Source organism: Cydia fagiglandana, chromosome 3 (assembly GCF_963556715.1).
Source record: "Cydia fagiglandana chromosome 3, ilCydFagi1.1, whole genome shotgun sequence".
In the NCBI taxonomy this organism is placed as follows: Eukaryota; Metazoa; Arthropoda; class Insecta; order Lepidoptera; family Tortricidae; genus Cydia; species Cydia fagiglandana.
This window is the reverse complement of record NC_085934.1, coordinates 9,656,990-9,672,024: the sequence shown is the minus strand read 5'-3', so window position 1 is coordinate 9,672,024 and position 15,035 is coordinate 9,656,990. Positions and strand designations below refer to the sequence as shown.

The window sequence follows — 15,035 nt, the reverse complement described above, 5'->3', positions numbered from 1 at the left end:
TGAGCGAAGTCCCGTGCCGTGATTGGTCCGTTCAAACGACGAACGAGTTCACGGACGTCACACAAAGACACTTTCGACTCTGTAGAGCCGCTACAGGAGGTCTCTGGAGGATTTTATTAATCACTGGAAGGCACTTTAGTTTGTAAACATCTTGTTTATTAATTTAATTATATTCACAACATATGACTTATCATTACGGATGATGGAAGTAGAGTGATTGACAATTCTCAAGTTTCTAATTTGAACATACTTCAAACTTGAGCTTTCTATATTCAAAGAGAATGTCTCAAGCCAGTGTCGATTGCTATATACAGCCTCTACAAACCAACAGACTCGAACATGGAGTAAAATTACCGTATGCGTGGCAGCGGGGGTAGCGCGACTATACTCAGTCTAGAGGATGTTTTGTCTGTGTCCGTACCTAAAGGGTAAACGGGACCCTATTACTAAGATTCCGCGGTCCGCCCGTCCGTCTGTCACCAGGCTGTATCTTACGAACAGTGCTAGCTATTAACAGTTGAAATTTGTATGAGTGTGATGTATTTATGTTGCCACTATAACAACAAATACTAAAAAGTACGGAACCCTCGGTGAGCGAGTCCGACTCGCACTTGTCCGCTTTTTCTACTACCAAGGTGGTAGACCGCGAGCCACGACTAGATTTCCATGATCACCTCCTTATAGTGATTATAGTTGTTAACGGCTATGTATGAGATTTCCATGATCACCTCCTTATAGTGATTATAGTGGTTAACGGCTATGTATGATGAACCCTCGTGAACGTCAGCTGCCGCTCTGTCGGTGGGCTGAGGAATGGCAGCCACCAAAACATGTAAAAAATAAAATAAATTTTGTCATCGCCTCCCGTTTGATACTATGTCAGGATAGTTTAGATGCTATTATTATAAATAAAAAACCGTCAGCCGGTTGTATAGCGGTGGAAAGACCGTCAGCAACTTGCATAAACATATAAAAAATAAGCGCTTTACTTTACCTTTTTATTGTAATGATAACTGTAATGATGAAACTTTGCATGTAGCATTTATTTTTAGAGTTTATTGGAAAACACCAAACAGTGGATTCCAATTTAACTTAACTGTAGACTATTGTTCAAAATAGTGCTAGTGGAATAAGCAACTATACTGTCAAATACAACGTAACTTGATAGAGTTAGATCTAGAAGTGACGTCACGTGATCAATTGTTAATCAAACGTCAAACATCTATGAAATGTGTGGACTATCAAGATCGTCGCAGACGTTTCTAGGTCTACGTTAGTTGCATCTCTTTTTTTAATAAGTACCTAATTCAAAATAAACACTATTTTTTTTCTTTTATGCAGCGCGGATAGCTGCCAAATCATCCTAATCCTATTTCTATGATTCTAATTCATCTAACAACCCCTTCGAAGATAAAGCGTTTTGCTATTTCAGTATTTTTTACCTGAGTGTGGGTGGTCGATTGTCTTACATTATGTAAACATGTTATCTCCAAATGTTACGTGAATTTGAACCATATAAGTAAAATTGCGGTTGAAAGTTTAAACGGACTATTCCTTCTTTATGGTTGAAGCCGAAAAACACACCTCCAAATTTTTTACGATACAATACATTACGATACAAGTGCGTAATTCGCAATGAGTTGCGATCTACCTTTTCGCACGTGTATTGTACAACGTTTTATAATATATATGGCGCTTAAAATTTTTGACATAGGCACGTATTGTCCTTAATCACGCGCTGGGGCGGCAAAGTAGCACCATATGTACTGTAAACTTTATTTTTACACTTACTGCTTTTTTGATTATTATTACTTTACCCTCATCTCAATTTTCCCGATTCGAGGGGTAATCATTAATAATTAGACAACACTATCAAGTGATGGCCGGTAAGTTGAAGGTTTCAAAGTAAAATTATATTTTAGAAAATTTTAATAATCCAATATCGTATTAAAATTTATTAAAGGATTAGTATAGGTTTATAAAACATAAATTATTGAGTTTTGATGAATCCTATTGAAAACAATGAAAATGTAAAACGCCTTTTTTAGCTCTTGCAACATTTTAGGGAACTGTCACTGTCAATGTCACGCTTTCGTTTTTATACAGTAGGCAGACAGACCGGGAATATCAATAGGCATATTGGAATAGAAAAGTGAAATAAAAAAAGAATATCATCTCTAAAATTACCGGTCCATTACTCAACCCTTTCCATTTTATAATTTATCAGGTTTGAACGTCCAAACTCGTACATTTTATTCCTTTACCAAACACAACATGGACGAAGTTTTAGAAAAATTGGAATCTACAATTATAAGTCCGGAAACTACAGAACAAGGAACTAACGATTACCAGGCTCTCTACAAAAATTGGGGCAGATTGGGAAATCAAGAAGAGAGGCGTAAAGAATTACTAGAACAACAAAAAACGTAAATAACTTTGACTGTTAAATATTTCTTTATTCAGGTTTTGCCAATTTTTAATAACCTAATTTCTTATAACATTATTTCTTATAATAAATTATGAACTTAATGAATGCATTATTGAAAAGTATCTTCAAATGTTACTTTACTTATTAGATCTAAAATAAAATAAAAATCATAATATTATAATATGTACACATAAAACACATAAAATATTTTAGCACTTTGTACCTGTCTAGTAAACTTAATATTTATTTCAGTAATCGCAATGACAAGATTGATGCATTTCGAGGTATACTGGAACTTGTGAAAGTGGTAGAAGAGAGAAATATTTTCAAGCCTTATAACCGGGTAATAAATTTTAACTTTATTCCTCATCCAATAAACTTTACAAGCCTCTATTAGTTAATTTATGTTTTATTCCATATAAGGCATAATAACAGCTTTAGGCCCACTTGCACCATCTCAATAACCCGCGGCTAAGCGGTTAAACCGTTAACCCAGTGTCAAATTGTACTGGTAATCATGGTAACTCCAGGTTTAACCGGTTAACCCCAGGTTAGTAAAATGGTGCAAGCGGGTCTAAGACAAACAAGTAACAGCTAATTGAGGCTTCAACAGCTTTTATATAAATAAAGATTTTTGTACATTGATCCACCTGTTGCTATCTCTATTGCACATGCATAATTAATTAATTATATTACTGTCCTACCCATAACATCACTGTGCGAGCGTGACAGCAATATAAATGAGTATACACTAAACAGACAAACAAAAGTAAAAAATATGTGCAAAAACAAACTTATCCAACATTATTTCAAAGGTACATTACCGGCCTAGCATATATGTTGCGGGCTTCAACAGGACCTCTGCCACCTATAGCAATGTTCTTATGTTGTCGGAATGGATAATAGAGAAACCGGCGGACTTCAGTGAGAACTGGATGGTGGTGCCGTGCCCTAAAGGTGTCCGGATGCTTATTGTAGCAAATCAGGTAAGAGCCATTGACCGAATGAGATGCACTTATGGAAATTTCAGTAGGAGTAGCAGAGAAAGCGGTATTATTGCTTGTCCTTGTCACAGTCTCACTATTTGTTTGTTCCCCACCAAAAATTTAGTATGGTTTATGGTGGGCAACAAATAACCCGACCGAATTACGTAGATAGTTTTTGGTATGTTGTCAGAACTGTTAAAACGTTAAAACGTGTTTTTAATATTGTCGCTTTGCGTATGTTTTGTCCCTCACGGAGGCACGCGTATAGCTCATCTATGTAATACTAGGTCTATGGTAAGAGCACACTATCAATATCAATTATTGCTGCAGTCTATTGGTAGTTTGTTCTGTTTCCAGTGCTGGTATCATGGGTACGTTAAGTTAGCAAGTTCCTGTTTGAAATAACTATATTTTTGCAATGTACACTTACAAGAACATAGGTCCTTAACTGCATCAATCAAAGAGGGGTATGAAACAGCCAGGTTTTGAACTACCAACATGCACTTAAAACCTAGAATTGCGTGCATCTTTCTCTGTCATTTTAATTATATTCATATTTAATTGCCTGAATTGGAGTAAAAGAGAAAGATGCCCGCAATGTATGAACTTCGGTGATTGCAGCAGCAGCAATCTGAGCAGGAAATGGGTCAGTTTGGGAAACACATCCAATTATTTGTTTGAAGTTGAACAGACGATGATGATGATGACCTAAAATAGATGTGAATCCCAAGTTTAGCCCTTAGATAATGTTGATAATACTAAAATCGTCATTACATATATTTTACAGGGAAAAACTAGAGCCTACACAAAATACGGGCATTTCAAGATGGAGTTCCGATCTGTTCTCCCCGGTGGCAATGGCAGTGAATACTCGAAAAGTCGCTGCTGTGTGTTGGACTGCTTCTATGCTGAGAAAAAGAAGATAATGTACATACTAGATATCTTGGCCTGGAACAATCAGCCCATGACAGATGGAGAGGTATACATGAATTGCTTTATGTATTATAATTATAAAAAAAAAAATACGTAGTTTACTCACTTGAGTCAAAATTATGAATGAGGCAGTTAAAGAAAAGAGATATCAGGACATAGTTACACAAGTGCGAGCGAAAACTCCGATGTATTAGTTTCATTGGTTTCAATGGACAGATGATATGATGTATACTTCGTTTTTTTTAGCATTAGAAATTAGGTAAACAATCTTGATGTGTCTTTTAATTGAAAAACACATTTTTAAAATAAGTTACGGCAATTATGTAACAATTATGAATCTAATACGATCATTTATATTTGAAGAAACTTCCTACAAAACCGAGGTTTGACAGCGGTTCAGTGTCGAATCATGCTATCCCTTTCTAATATATGGCACTATCCCTTTCGGCTATTTAATAATAATAATAATAAGGCAGGTGTCCGGACCTCTTTTACAATAGCCCAGTCTCATTGTCCACCCAAACATCAATCCATAGACCGGAATACTGTTCACTTTTTCTACAATAGTCCCAATGCCTGCTGCGACCGGTTCATGGGTGTCTATTGTTGCGCCTGTGAACGGGTTCCAGCAGGCGTTCTACATGACATTAAAACTCTCCAAGGGGCCTCTACGTGTTGGATCTATATCCCCACGCAAGCCTATCAAAAGACCGGGATTTATAGGCCCGTGAAATCCAAAAGGAGACACAAAATAATAATAATAATAAAAGCCTTTTATTTCCCAAATATAAATGTTACAATTAAATTAAGAGTTTAAGTATTATTTTGGGTTTACTAACGAATGGGCCAAAATCGTTTCCCAAAGTATCACATCCCAAACTATGTTTCCCAAATTATCATTTCCCAAAAAAATGTTTGGCAAAACAACTTATCGCAAATTTTCAGTTAGCAATAGTCTTTTTTGGCAAGTTATTGTTTAGCAAATAATTACTTGGACAAGTTTCATTTTACCAAATATTATTGAGTCAAATGTATCATTAAGCATAACTTACATGTCCCAAAATATTGCTGGCATACAATTTACATACCAATAAAGTGGAGGCTGCAGAATTTTATTTGTCTGGTATTTAACTGATCATTACATATACATAGTAAAATGTACTTAACGTCAAAAAAACATCCTTACTGCCAAAAATATGTAAAAACTAAAACTCTATTTTAATGTAAAATTATAACCAAATTTGTTACATCTCGCTATTCTATTAAAGCAAATAACACCAAAGTAATCGTTGTAACCCAAAAATAGTAAAAAACCACCAATATTTAAACCACATTTTAGTTTAAAATGTCATGCAAATTTTTTACATCTCGTTATTCAATTAAATTAATTATTCCACTTCGATGACCTTTTTCTAGTACATAGTATTTCGTTTCTGTAAGGATCGCAGTTCTAACCTAACCTAACCCACATTTCTAATAGCATTTCGATTCTGTGAGAGTCACAGTTCTAACCTAACCTAACCCAATTTTCTGATAGCGGTTCCGTTTTGTGAGGATCGCAGTTCAAACCTAACCCAACCCACCCAAATTACGTAGAATTTAACGAACCTATATTAACATAACAAAGAGTACACATTTAAATAGAGATGCCTATTTGTCAAATTTGCGAAGTGACAATTTTGACCAAACATCTTTTTGGAATATAATATTAGACAATAAAAAACGTTTGCTAAATAAGTTTTTGTCCTAATAACATTTGACAAAGTAAAATCATGCCAAATGATAATTTGACCAAATAAATTATATGCGAAGTGTAACTTTGCTAAAGGTTCCTTTGGGAAATGAAACTATTGCGATAAGTTTGTTGGGAAGTGAAATTTGGCGAAATGTATTTGGCCGAAACGAAAGTACACCATTATTTTGAAATAAAGTTACAAAGAAAAGAATTTAAAAACTACTAAGTATTTTTATGTGGGTTTGTCCATTTTTGGACGTAGGCCTCCTCCATGTCACACCATAGTTTTCTGTCGGCGGCCAGACTGGCCCAGGCTATGCCTGCCTGCTCGGTTATGTCGTCTCGCCAGCGGCGGAGCGGATGACCTTGCCCTCGCCCGCCATCTGGTGGGTACCAGTGTAAAACTCTTTTGCTCCACCGGTCGTCTTTCGCTCTCGCCGTGTGTCCGGCCCATCGCCACTTGAGGCGGCATGCCATTTCCGCTGCGTCCATTATATTTGTCTTCTTACGAATATCGGTGTTTCTTACTGTCTTTTATTTTTATACCGAGTAGGCTTCGTTCTATGGCTCTTTGAAATTTCTGAATTTTGTCGATAATTTCTTTGTTTATTGCCCATGTTTGGCATCCGTAAAGAAGGGTCGGTGTCACTACAGTGTCGATAGCTGTTTTTTTCAGTGTGATGCCTAGTTTGGATTTAAAAATATGTTTGTGTGACCAATATGAGTTCCAAGCTTTCTGAATTCTACGTTCCACTTCATTTACATAGCGACCACTAAATGAGATAACTTGTCCCAAGTATTTATATTCAGTCACGTATTCGATACTGGTATTTTCTACGTGTATACTCTCCTTCTTCCTATTTGTCATGACGCATGTTTTTTCGGCTATTTAGGGTTGTCAAAATTCAAGTGATTATCTTATCTGTGGTCGTCCACACAAAAGGAAGTCAAGTGGTGCCAACCCTAATAATTGCTCGGAGCAATGCTGATCCGAGCGGAGCGGTATAAGGTAATATATGTATCTCAAACACATTTTATAAACTTTCAGTTGGAGTTCAGACAGTACTGGATCAAATCACAGCTAATGGAACTGCCCCAGCTGACCACTGTAAGCAAGAAGAACCAAATAGTGTTCCAACTACTTCCGATGGTGCCTTGTACTCCAGAATCATTTAATAAGTATGTTGAATTAGTTATTTTCAATATTCAAAAGCTCATGTTGCAATGATTTACTGTTTTGTGAAACTTATTCCAGGGCTCATTATTGTTTGTTTTTCATGTTGTTTGTCGTGTTCCTATACATGAAACGAAATGTAATTCGAATATTCTATAAAATCACGTATCAGTCGGTATACATTTTAAAACTTGGATGTTTCACATAATAAAGGTACTTACCAAAAAAAAAAAAACCGGCCAAGTGCGAGTTGGACTCAATGGTCATTTTTTGGTGGTAATTTTTTGGCTATTTTCTTAAATAACTTCGTACCTATGTATTTTAAAATTCTAAAAAAAACATGACCATCTTTGGGTTACTAATTTACATATGTGTACCAAATTTCAACTTAATTGGTCCAGTAATACCCGAGAAAATAGGCTGTGACAGACGGACAGACAGACGGACGCATGAGTGATCCTATAAGGGTTCCGTTTTTTCCTTTTGAGGTACGGAACCCTAATAAATTAGGGAAGTAGACATACTCTCACAACGTTTCAAATACACCTAAAGCTTTATAAATATGCAATGTCCTTAACCAAATACAGCGTCACAAGCCACGGGCCACTTGCACCATTCACTAACCTAACCGGTTAAACCTGGATTTACCATGGTTACCTGTACAATTTGACACTGGGTTAGCGGTTTAACGGGTTAACTCCGGGTTAGTGGGATGGAGCAAGTGGCTCTAGGTTGGATAAATGTTTAGTAAATCTGTGTGTAAAATGTCTAAATATATAAAATAAATATAAATATTATAGGACATTCTTACACAGATTGACTAAGTCCCACAGTAAGCTCAAGAAGGCTTGTGTTGTGGGTACTCAGACAACGATATATATAATGTATAAACATGTATTTAAATACATAGAAAACAACCATGACTCAGGAACAAATATCTGTGCCATCACACAAATAAATGCCCTTACTGGGATTCGAACCCAGGACCATCGGCTTCACAGGCAGGGTCATGAGACCCACTAGGCCAGACTGGTCGTCAATCTGGTCTGGTCGTAATCTGTTTTTTTTTATGTAATAGTCAGCAAACGAGCAGACGAGCCGCCTGATGGGAAGCGGTCATCGTCGCCCATGGACATAAGCAACACCACAGGAGCCACTTAAGCGTTGCCGACCCTTGAGAACCCTAAATACCCGCTTCTTGAAGAATCCCATGTCGTAGCGCGTTATTTATCACACTCGTTTTCCAGTTTCATGATGACGTATCCCCCATTCGAAGACAACAACCCCGCACTGGACGGCCTGCTGTTCTACCACAAGAAGGCGCATTACGTCTCCGGCGAGACGCCCCTAGTGGGGTGGCTGTTCCCTTACATGGTGCCAGAGGTGCTGGGATCTGGTGGGTATCAATTATGTATTAGCTATTTATTGGTGCCTCGTCAAATAGGAGTCGAAGACAACAACCCCGCACTGGACGGCTTGCTGTTCTACCACAAGAAGGCGCATTACGTCTCCGGCGAGACGCCTCTGGTGGGGTGGCTGTTCCCTTACATGGTGCCAGAGGTGCTGGGATCTGGTGGGTATCGATTATTAGCTATTTATTGGTGCCTCGTCAAATAGGAGTCGAAGACAACAACCCCGCACTGGACGGCTTGCTGTTCTACCACAAGAAGGCGCATTACGTCTCCGGCGAGACGCCTCTGGTGGGGTGGCTGTTCCCTTACATGGTGCCAGAGGTGCTGGGATCTGGTGGGTATCAATTATTAGCTATTTATTGGTGCCTCGTCAAATAGGAGTCGAAGACAACAACCCCGCACTGGACGGCTTGCTGTTCTACCACAAGAAGGCGCATTACGTCTCCGGCGAGACGCCTCTGGTGGGGTGGCTGTTCCCTTACATGGTGCCAGAGGTGCTGGGGTCTGGTGGGTATCAATTATTAGCTATTTATTGGTGCCACGTCTAATAGGAGTAGCATACTTCCAGAGATACTGATCCACGGATAGCACACAAATCAAATTATTTACGTGTACAGTCAGCAGCAGAAGTTGCTAAGCGGGCCAGGTATTAAAAATGATATTGACCGGACTTTGTTGTTAAGAGAATAAGAGCGCGTCAAGGTAATTTTGAACACCTCGCCCGCTTAGCAACTTCTGCTGCTGACTGTACTAGTGGCTCTGTGAGATGTAGATTTAACAAGCCAATTTCTAAACTATGTAAAACCAGGCGTGTCTCACTCCGCGATTTCGTCGCTTTGCTACAGGTAGCTAAAAGTACATCCGTTCGACCCCAATTTTGGGGTTTGTCATAAGCCGCGCGTGGCGCTGTCGCCACCTAGCGGCCATATCTGTGCTCATCGTAACAGACGCGTTTTGTTAGAGAGTGAGTCTTCTGTACTCAGTACTGGGTCATTCCATAAGAAACGCTACCAAAGGGTTGAAAAATGAAAACTGGTTTAAGAAGTCAAAACTAACCTATTTCCATAGAAAACATACCGAACCTTCATGTCACAAAAAAAAACCGAAAAAAAATGTTTTTTTATGGTAGCTCCTGTACAAAAAAAATATTTTTAATTTTTTTTGCATTTAATCCTGTGATGTGGGGTGTCGTTGGATAGATCTTTCAAAATGAATAGGTGTCACCATCAACAACTTTTTGATTAAGTGAATATTTTCGGAAATATTCGCATCGAAAGAAAAATAATTATGATATCTTCGAGAAACAGTTTTTATTGTTAAGATAATGTATTTTAAAATAATTCAGCATTTATTACTTATATTTCTAATCGAGTTTATTAAAAAGACAATAATTTCAATAAAATGAGCCATAATTTCGTATAAATCTGTCTTAATTTCGTACTCGTAACACCCGAAACGAACCATGAGTAACACCCGAAACAGGTAATTTATTTTATTAAAATTAAATAAGAAGTGATACTAAGTGTTACTTCAGTGTTTCAATAGACTATACTAACTATTATTACTTGACATAAATAAAACTGGAGCTTACTTGATAAAATTCGCTTAATTATACATTTTGGTACTGATGGTCAGAAGTCAGAAGGTATAGGCCAATTCGCGTAACGCCCGAAACAGCTACTTTTTAGTGATTCTCTCGTTATTTCTCTTATACTTTAATAATGTGCGTACAGGAAAGGAAAATATTATCAAAGTAGTAGATGAATCAATAGTTATAATCTCCTAGTTCCTGTTACAATATCGAATAAAACCTTATTTTATGAGTTCAAGTGTAACACCCGAAACGGTGGAATGACCCTACTATTATTTATTCTGTGGTAAAACCTGAATCGATAAAAAATAATTGAAAAATGCGACATGTCGACGAGAACATCCGTCCCATACGAAATAATTTTTGGTCAAGCTGAAACTGACCGTCGCTTTCGCAATTTTACGGCCTCCTCCACTGGAAGATTTGGTCACTTTTGCTTTAGTAGTAGCATTACGGTAGTATAATATGAGTTTACACGTTTTACAAAACTACAGTTTGTAGACGTGGATGCAAGATGCAACTGAAATAAGTGGTCGCGCTCCTGAACTCAATTATTACATTACAGGACTAATTATGACCGCGACTTGTCTGATCCAATCCAATATTTAAATCATATTATCATATATATGTTTAATGTCAATATTATAATGTATTTTTTTCTTTTAGATATAACTGTACACCCACAGTTCCTGAGCGCAAAACCGGCGGGTTACGTAGACCAAGCCCAGTTTATACAAGCATTTGAGGCTAAAATGGACAAGAAGAAGAACCGAGGCAGGAGGTCTAGTTGCTCGATGGATACCAGTGGCAGCACAGAGGTATGAAAACGTATTTTTGACTTACAGCCAGTAATACAAAAAAATTCCTAGGGTGGTAGCATAAGTTACTCGTACATACTAACTTAAGATTTTTATATTTCAAAGGTAAAATGGGAAATTTTTAGTATCGCTCGCAGACGTATGTGCTTGATAAAAATTAGTTTATCTTTACATTGAATGGTGGACACATTTTTAACACTTCTTGATTAACTAGTTTTGCTGTCGACATTATAAGTGACATGATGTTATAATTTAGTGCAGTGAAAAAGAGATGGGTAGTTTATTCCGCATGTGGCAAGACTTTCACCTATGCTTTGAATTCTGTAATCCTTTTAATCTTCTTCTTTTAATTCTTTTTTCTTTTTTTTTTCTTTCTTTTTTTTACTTCTTTTAATCTTTTTTTTATTTTTTATCTAATACTTTTTCTTTTTTTAATGCTATTTGTTAAACTGTAAAACCGTGATTATTTTTGTAAAAAAGCGAGACACATTGATCACTGATAACTAAATTGTATATCGCTTTATCGTTATTCTAAATGGTCTTCCTAGTGTGACAGATTTTTTTATTGTTTTGCTTACTTACCTTTTCAGACTGATCCCAAAGAAAATCCATTACATAGTCCTAAAACTGAGAATGGATCCAAAGATACTGAAGAAATGGAAGCTGAAGTAAAACCAGATGCGGTCATAGACAATAAGCCAGAAGTTATGGACGCGGAAGAAAAAACAACCTTAGGCAAAGATAATATAGACCCAGAATCAGATCTTATAACAGACGAAAAAGAAAAATAGACATTTAAGGTATTTGGATTTACTGAATTAAATAAAACATTTGCTAAAGATACGGCATGATTTTGTATTTTATATTTTGTACTTCATTATAAAACTAAAGTATAACTCGGTAGGTATAAATCAATTTCAGACTGACAGACAGCTGAAAGGAATGTTTAAGGTCACCTACCGGGACGATAACTTTTCCTGTACCTACGATTTGATGTACGTAAATTAAATGTATATCTGATAACATTATACATATTTAATTTGTAATATGAAAGTATCAAGTAGTTTTTTTGTCTTCGTAAGTTTTTGTTGTGTCATTTTTAAACGTAAAACTTATCAGAGTATATTATATTAACCTGGATTTACCATATTATTGTTAAACTTTTTACATATGGCTGCATGTGATCATTGTTAAAAGCAAATTCCTTAAATTGAAGTTTGTATTAATAGGTAAGCTATGAAACTTATGTTATGGTTTTGTATAAAATATCTGTTACTGTTTAAAATTATCCTCCTAAAGAAATCAATAAAAAAGATATGCGCATTCCTTTCGAATAGATCAACGACGTCAGTTTGAAGCCTTACAAGCTTTTACATCTAACGTGGAATATCACACTGATGCGGATCCGCGTTTCGTTCCGGTGTGTGAACAAGACAGCTCTATTCTATGGTCTATAGCGAGGTCCCGCTCCCACACTGGAGCGGCGTGCTGAGTGCCGATCTATATTCAATGTGAAGACCACCAGGGTTTTATTCCATGAAGTACTTTATCTATTTCGAGTGAAAGACAACATGTACCTAATCAAAGACTATCTGTCTCCTCTGATAATAAACGAATGAACCACAAGAAATGTCTATTAACATTACCAAAAAGAACAGATAGTATAGAGGGGTCCTGTCATAGTAAATTTTGTAGTCACAGTAAATTTACTGCCATCCATCGACACACGACTAAAACTCAAAACGAAAACATAAAATTATCAAAAAAAATTATGTATATGGATAAATGATTTTATTATTTTTATATCATTTTGATCCATGTTCATTCACTGATATCCATGTGTTAAATATGCAACGGTATCGTCACGCCATCTAGCCGAGCATAGGCTAAAGGTGTGTGCGGCATCTATCCGAGAATGAGTTTTTCTTGATTTCCGAGGCACGTTGTTTCCTTAGACTTTATTCATCTTATACGAAGTTACATATGTCTTTGACATTACTCATAAAATGTTTATTGGAATTTCAACTCCATTGCCTAATATAAAGGATTTTCTTTTGAAGATAATGTTGTTAGAAATCGAGTAATTGGGCTTATAAAGACTGTACTTGGTATTTTTCTTTTTTCGTATTGACATAACATGTATTTATTGTAAACTCAGCGATATTAAACCCAATTATAGCAAAAGATTTCGTAAACTAAGGTTCATATTTTTCCGAGTGTACAACATACAGAATTTGCTGGCTAATATAATTCAGAGTGTTTAGTAACCATATTGTTAATATAACCTATGATTGATTCCATATTACATATATTAACCATCACAGCAAGATATATTAAAATTCATTACCCGTTTTCTTAAATAAAATTCATAAACCAGACATACAACTTAATTGATGCACCTACCAAGTGGTAAATATGTGTAGAATGTTAAAACATTTGGGTAATCGTTGACAAGTTGGCATGCATCCTTTATATATTGCCATAGAAGTGGTAGTGCATTGAATTTATTTAAACAACGGTTTGCAGCTTTCAAAAGACAAAGTAGAAGTAAATCTTTTTTGTAGTTTGAAAATTCGTCAACTGAGTTCCCACATAACACTAAACCACATCTTATCACTAAAGTCACGTGTGCCTAATACGAAAGTAACTCTTGTCTCTCGAGCTAGTTCGAGCCAGCCTCAGCCAGCGACACAGCCACACACAAAAACCGCCATATTGACCGTTAGCCATATTGTGCGAGGTGATTAGGTAGGTCATACTGAACAACTTTTTCTATGGGACCAACCCCGAAATCCCAAAATAAAAATTAGGCCTTCCCATAGAAAACGTCGACATCCAACCGACCAAAATCTATGAAACGGCCAAAAAAAATTTTGTGATTTCGGAGTTGGTCCCATAGAATAAGTTGTTAAGTATGGCCTACCTAATCACCTCGTACCTACAATATGGCTACAGGGCCAAACATGACCTGTATATCTTGGATCTTATATATTATGCTTCCACTTTTATGTTATGAATTTATGATGTTTGCGAAGTGAGATTTTCATAGCAACTCGTTAAGTAAGTATACCAATAGTAATAAAACCTCCATAGGTTATTTGCTGTCCGTAAAATTATTAATGGCGCAAACATATTGACTGAATTATGTCACAAAAAATAGGTATTAACTGAATTGATCAGGAACTCGGATCAAAGGGTCTGGCCGCAATCCTATAGCACAGTAGGTACTATCGTACAGAAAGGAATCTTCCTATGAAAACGAAGTTTGACAGCGGTTCAGGGTCGAATCATGCTCATCTTTCTAATATATGGCACTATCCCTTTCGGCTATTTAGGGTTGTCAAAAATCAAAAGGTGCACGCAAAAGGAAGTCAAGTGGTGCCAACCCTAATAATTGCTCGGAGCAATGCTGGGCCGAGCGGAGCCGAGTTTGACCGAAGTCAGGAGTTTCGCACCCCATGCCTATAGTAAAACTGCCTCTGGCTGAAGTGTATACCTTGGGTGCGTTTACCAAATTCCAAGCCTAGAATAGAAACCCCTTGGATTGGCTAATACTTAAACGTACATACCTAAGAAAGGTATACACTTCAGCCAGGGCCTTCGCTATAGGATTGCGGTCAGAGCCTTTTCGGCGCATTGTTTTACTAAAAAGGTCGATTTAACATATAGTTAATTACGAGTATGTGCCTATATTTTATACAGTTGTGCCCCTACAAGGCCTTGGAGGTATGAGTGGTATGATGGTAATTGACTTAGGTACCTACCCAAGTAGCTCCTCCTTGTCTAAGCCGTGATACTTTATATAAGTAGGTTCCAAAATATATTTCAAAAATTCGTATTCTCAACTTGTATTCGAAAACCAACTGGCAACATCTGCCCGGATGTTATTCCGAGCACTTGCATTTTTCGCATTGCACTAGACAACAGAACAACACAGGAATTTGAAATGTTTTAGCCG

The 15,035-nt window shown here is 36.8% G+C and overlaps 1 protein-coding gene across 1 annotated transcript; it reads left to right on the top strand.

Annotated features, from left to right (window-relative positions):
- The first annotated feature begins 2,114 nt into the window (after window positions 1-2,114).
- LOC134680003 (snurportin-1) lies at window positions 2,115-12,613 on the top strand. Its single transcript, XM_063538973.1, has 8 exons — window positions 2,115-2,426; window positions 2,681-2,771; window positions 3,244-3,414; window positions 4,202-4,393; window positions 7,131-7,261; window positions 8,504-8,652; window positions 10,926-11,077; window positions 11,668-12,613. Exons 1-8 carry the CDS (start codon window positions 2,275-2,277, stop codon window positions 11,866-11,868), a joined length of 1,239 nt encoding a protein of 412 aa, XP_063395043.1. The 5' UTR covers window positions 2,115-2,274; the 3' UTR covers window positions 11,869-12,613.
- Window positions 12,614-15,035: the final 2,422 nt, after the last annotated feature.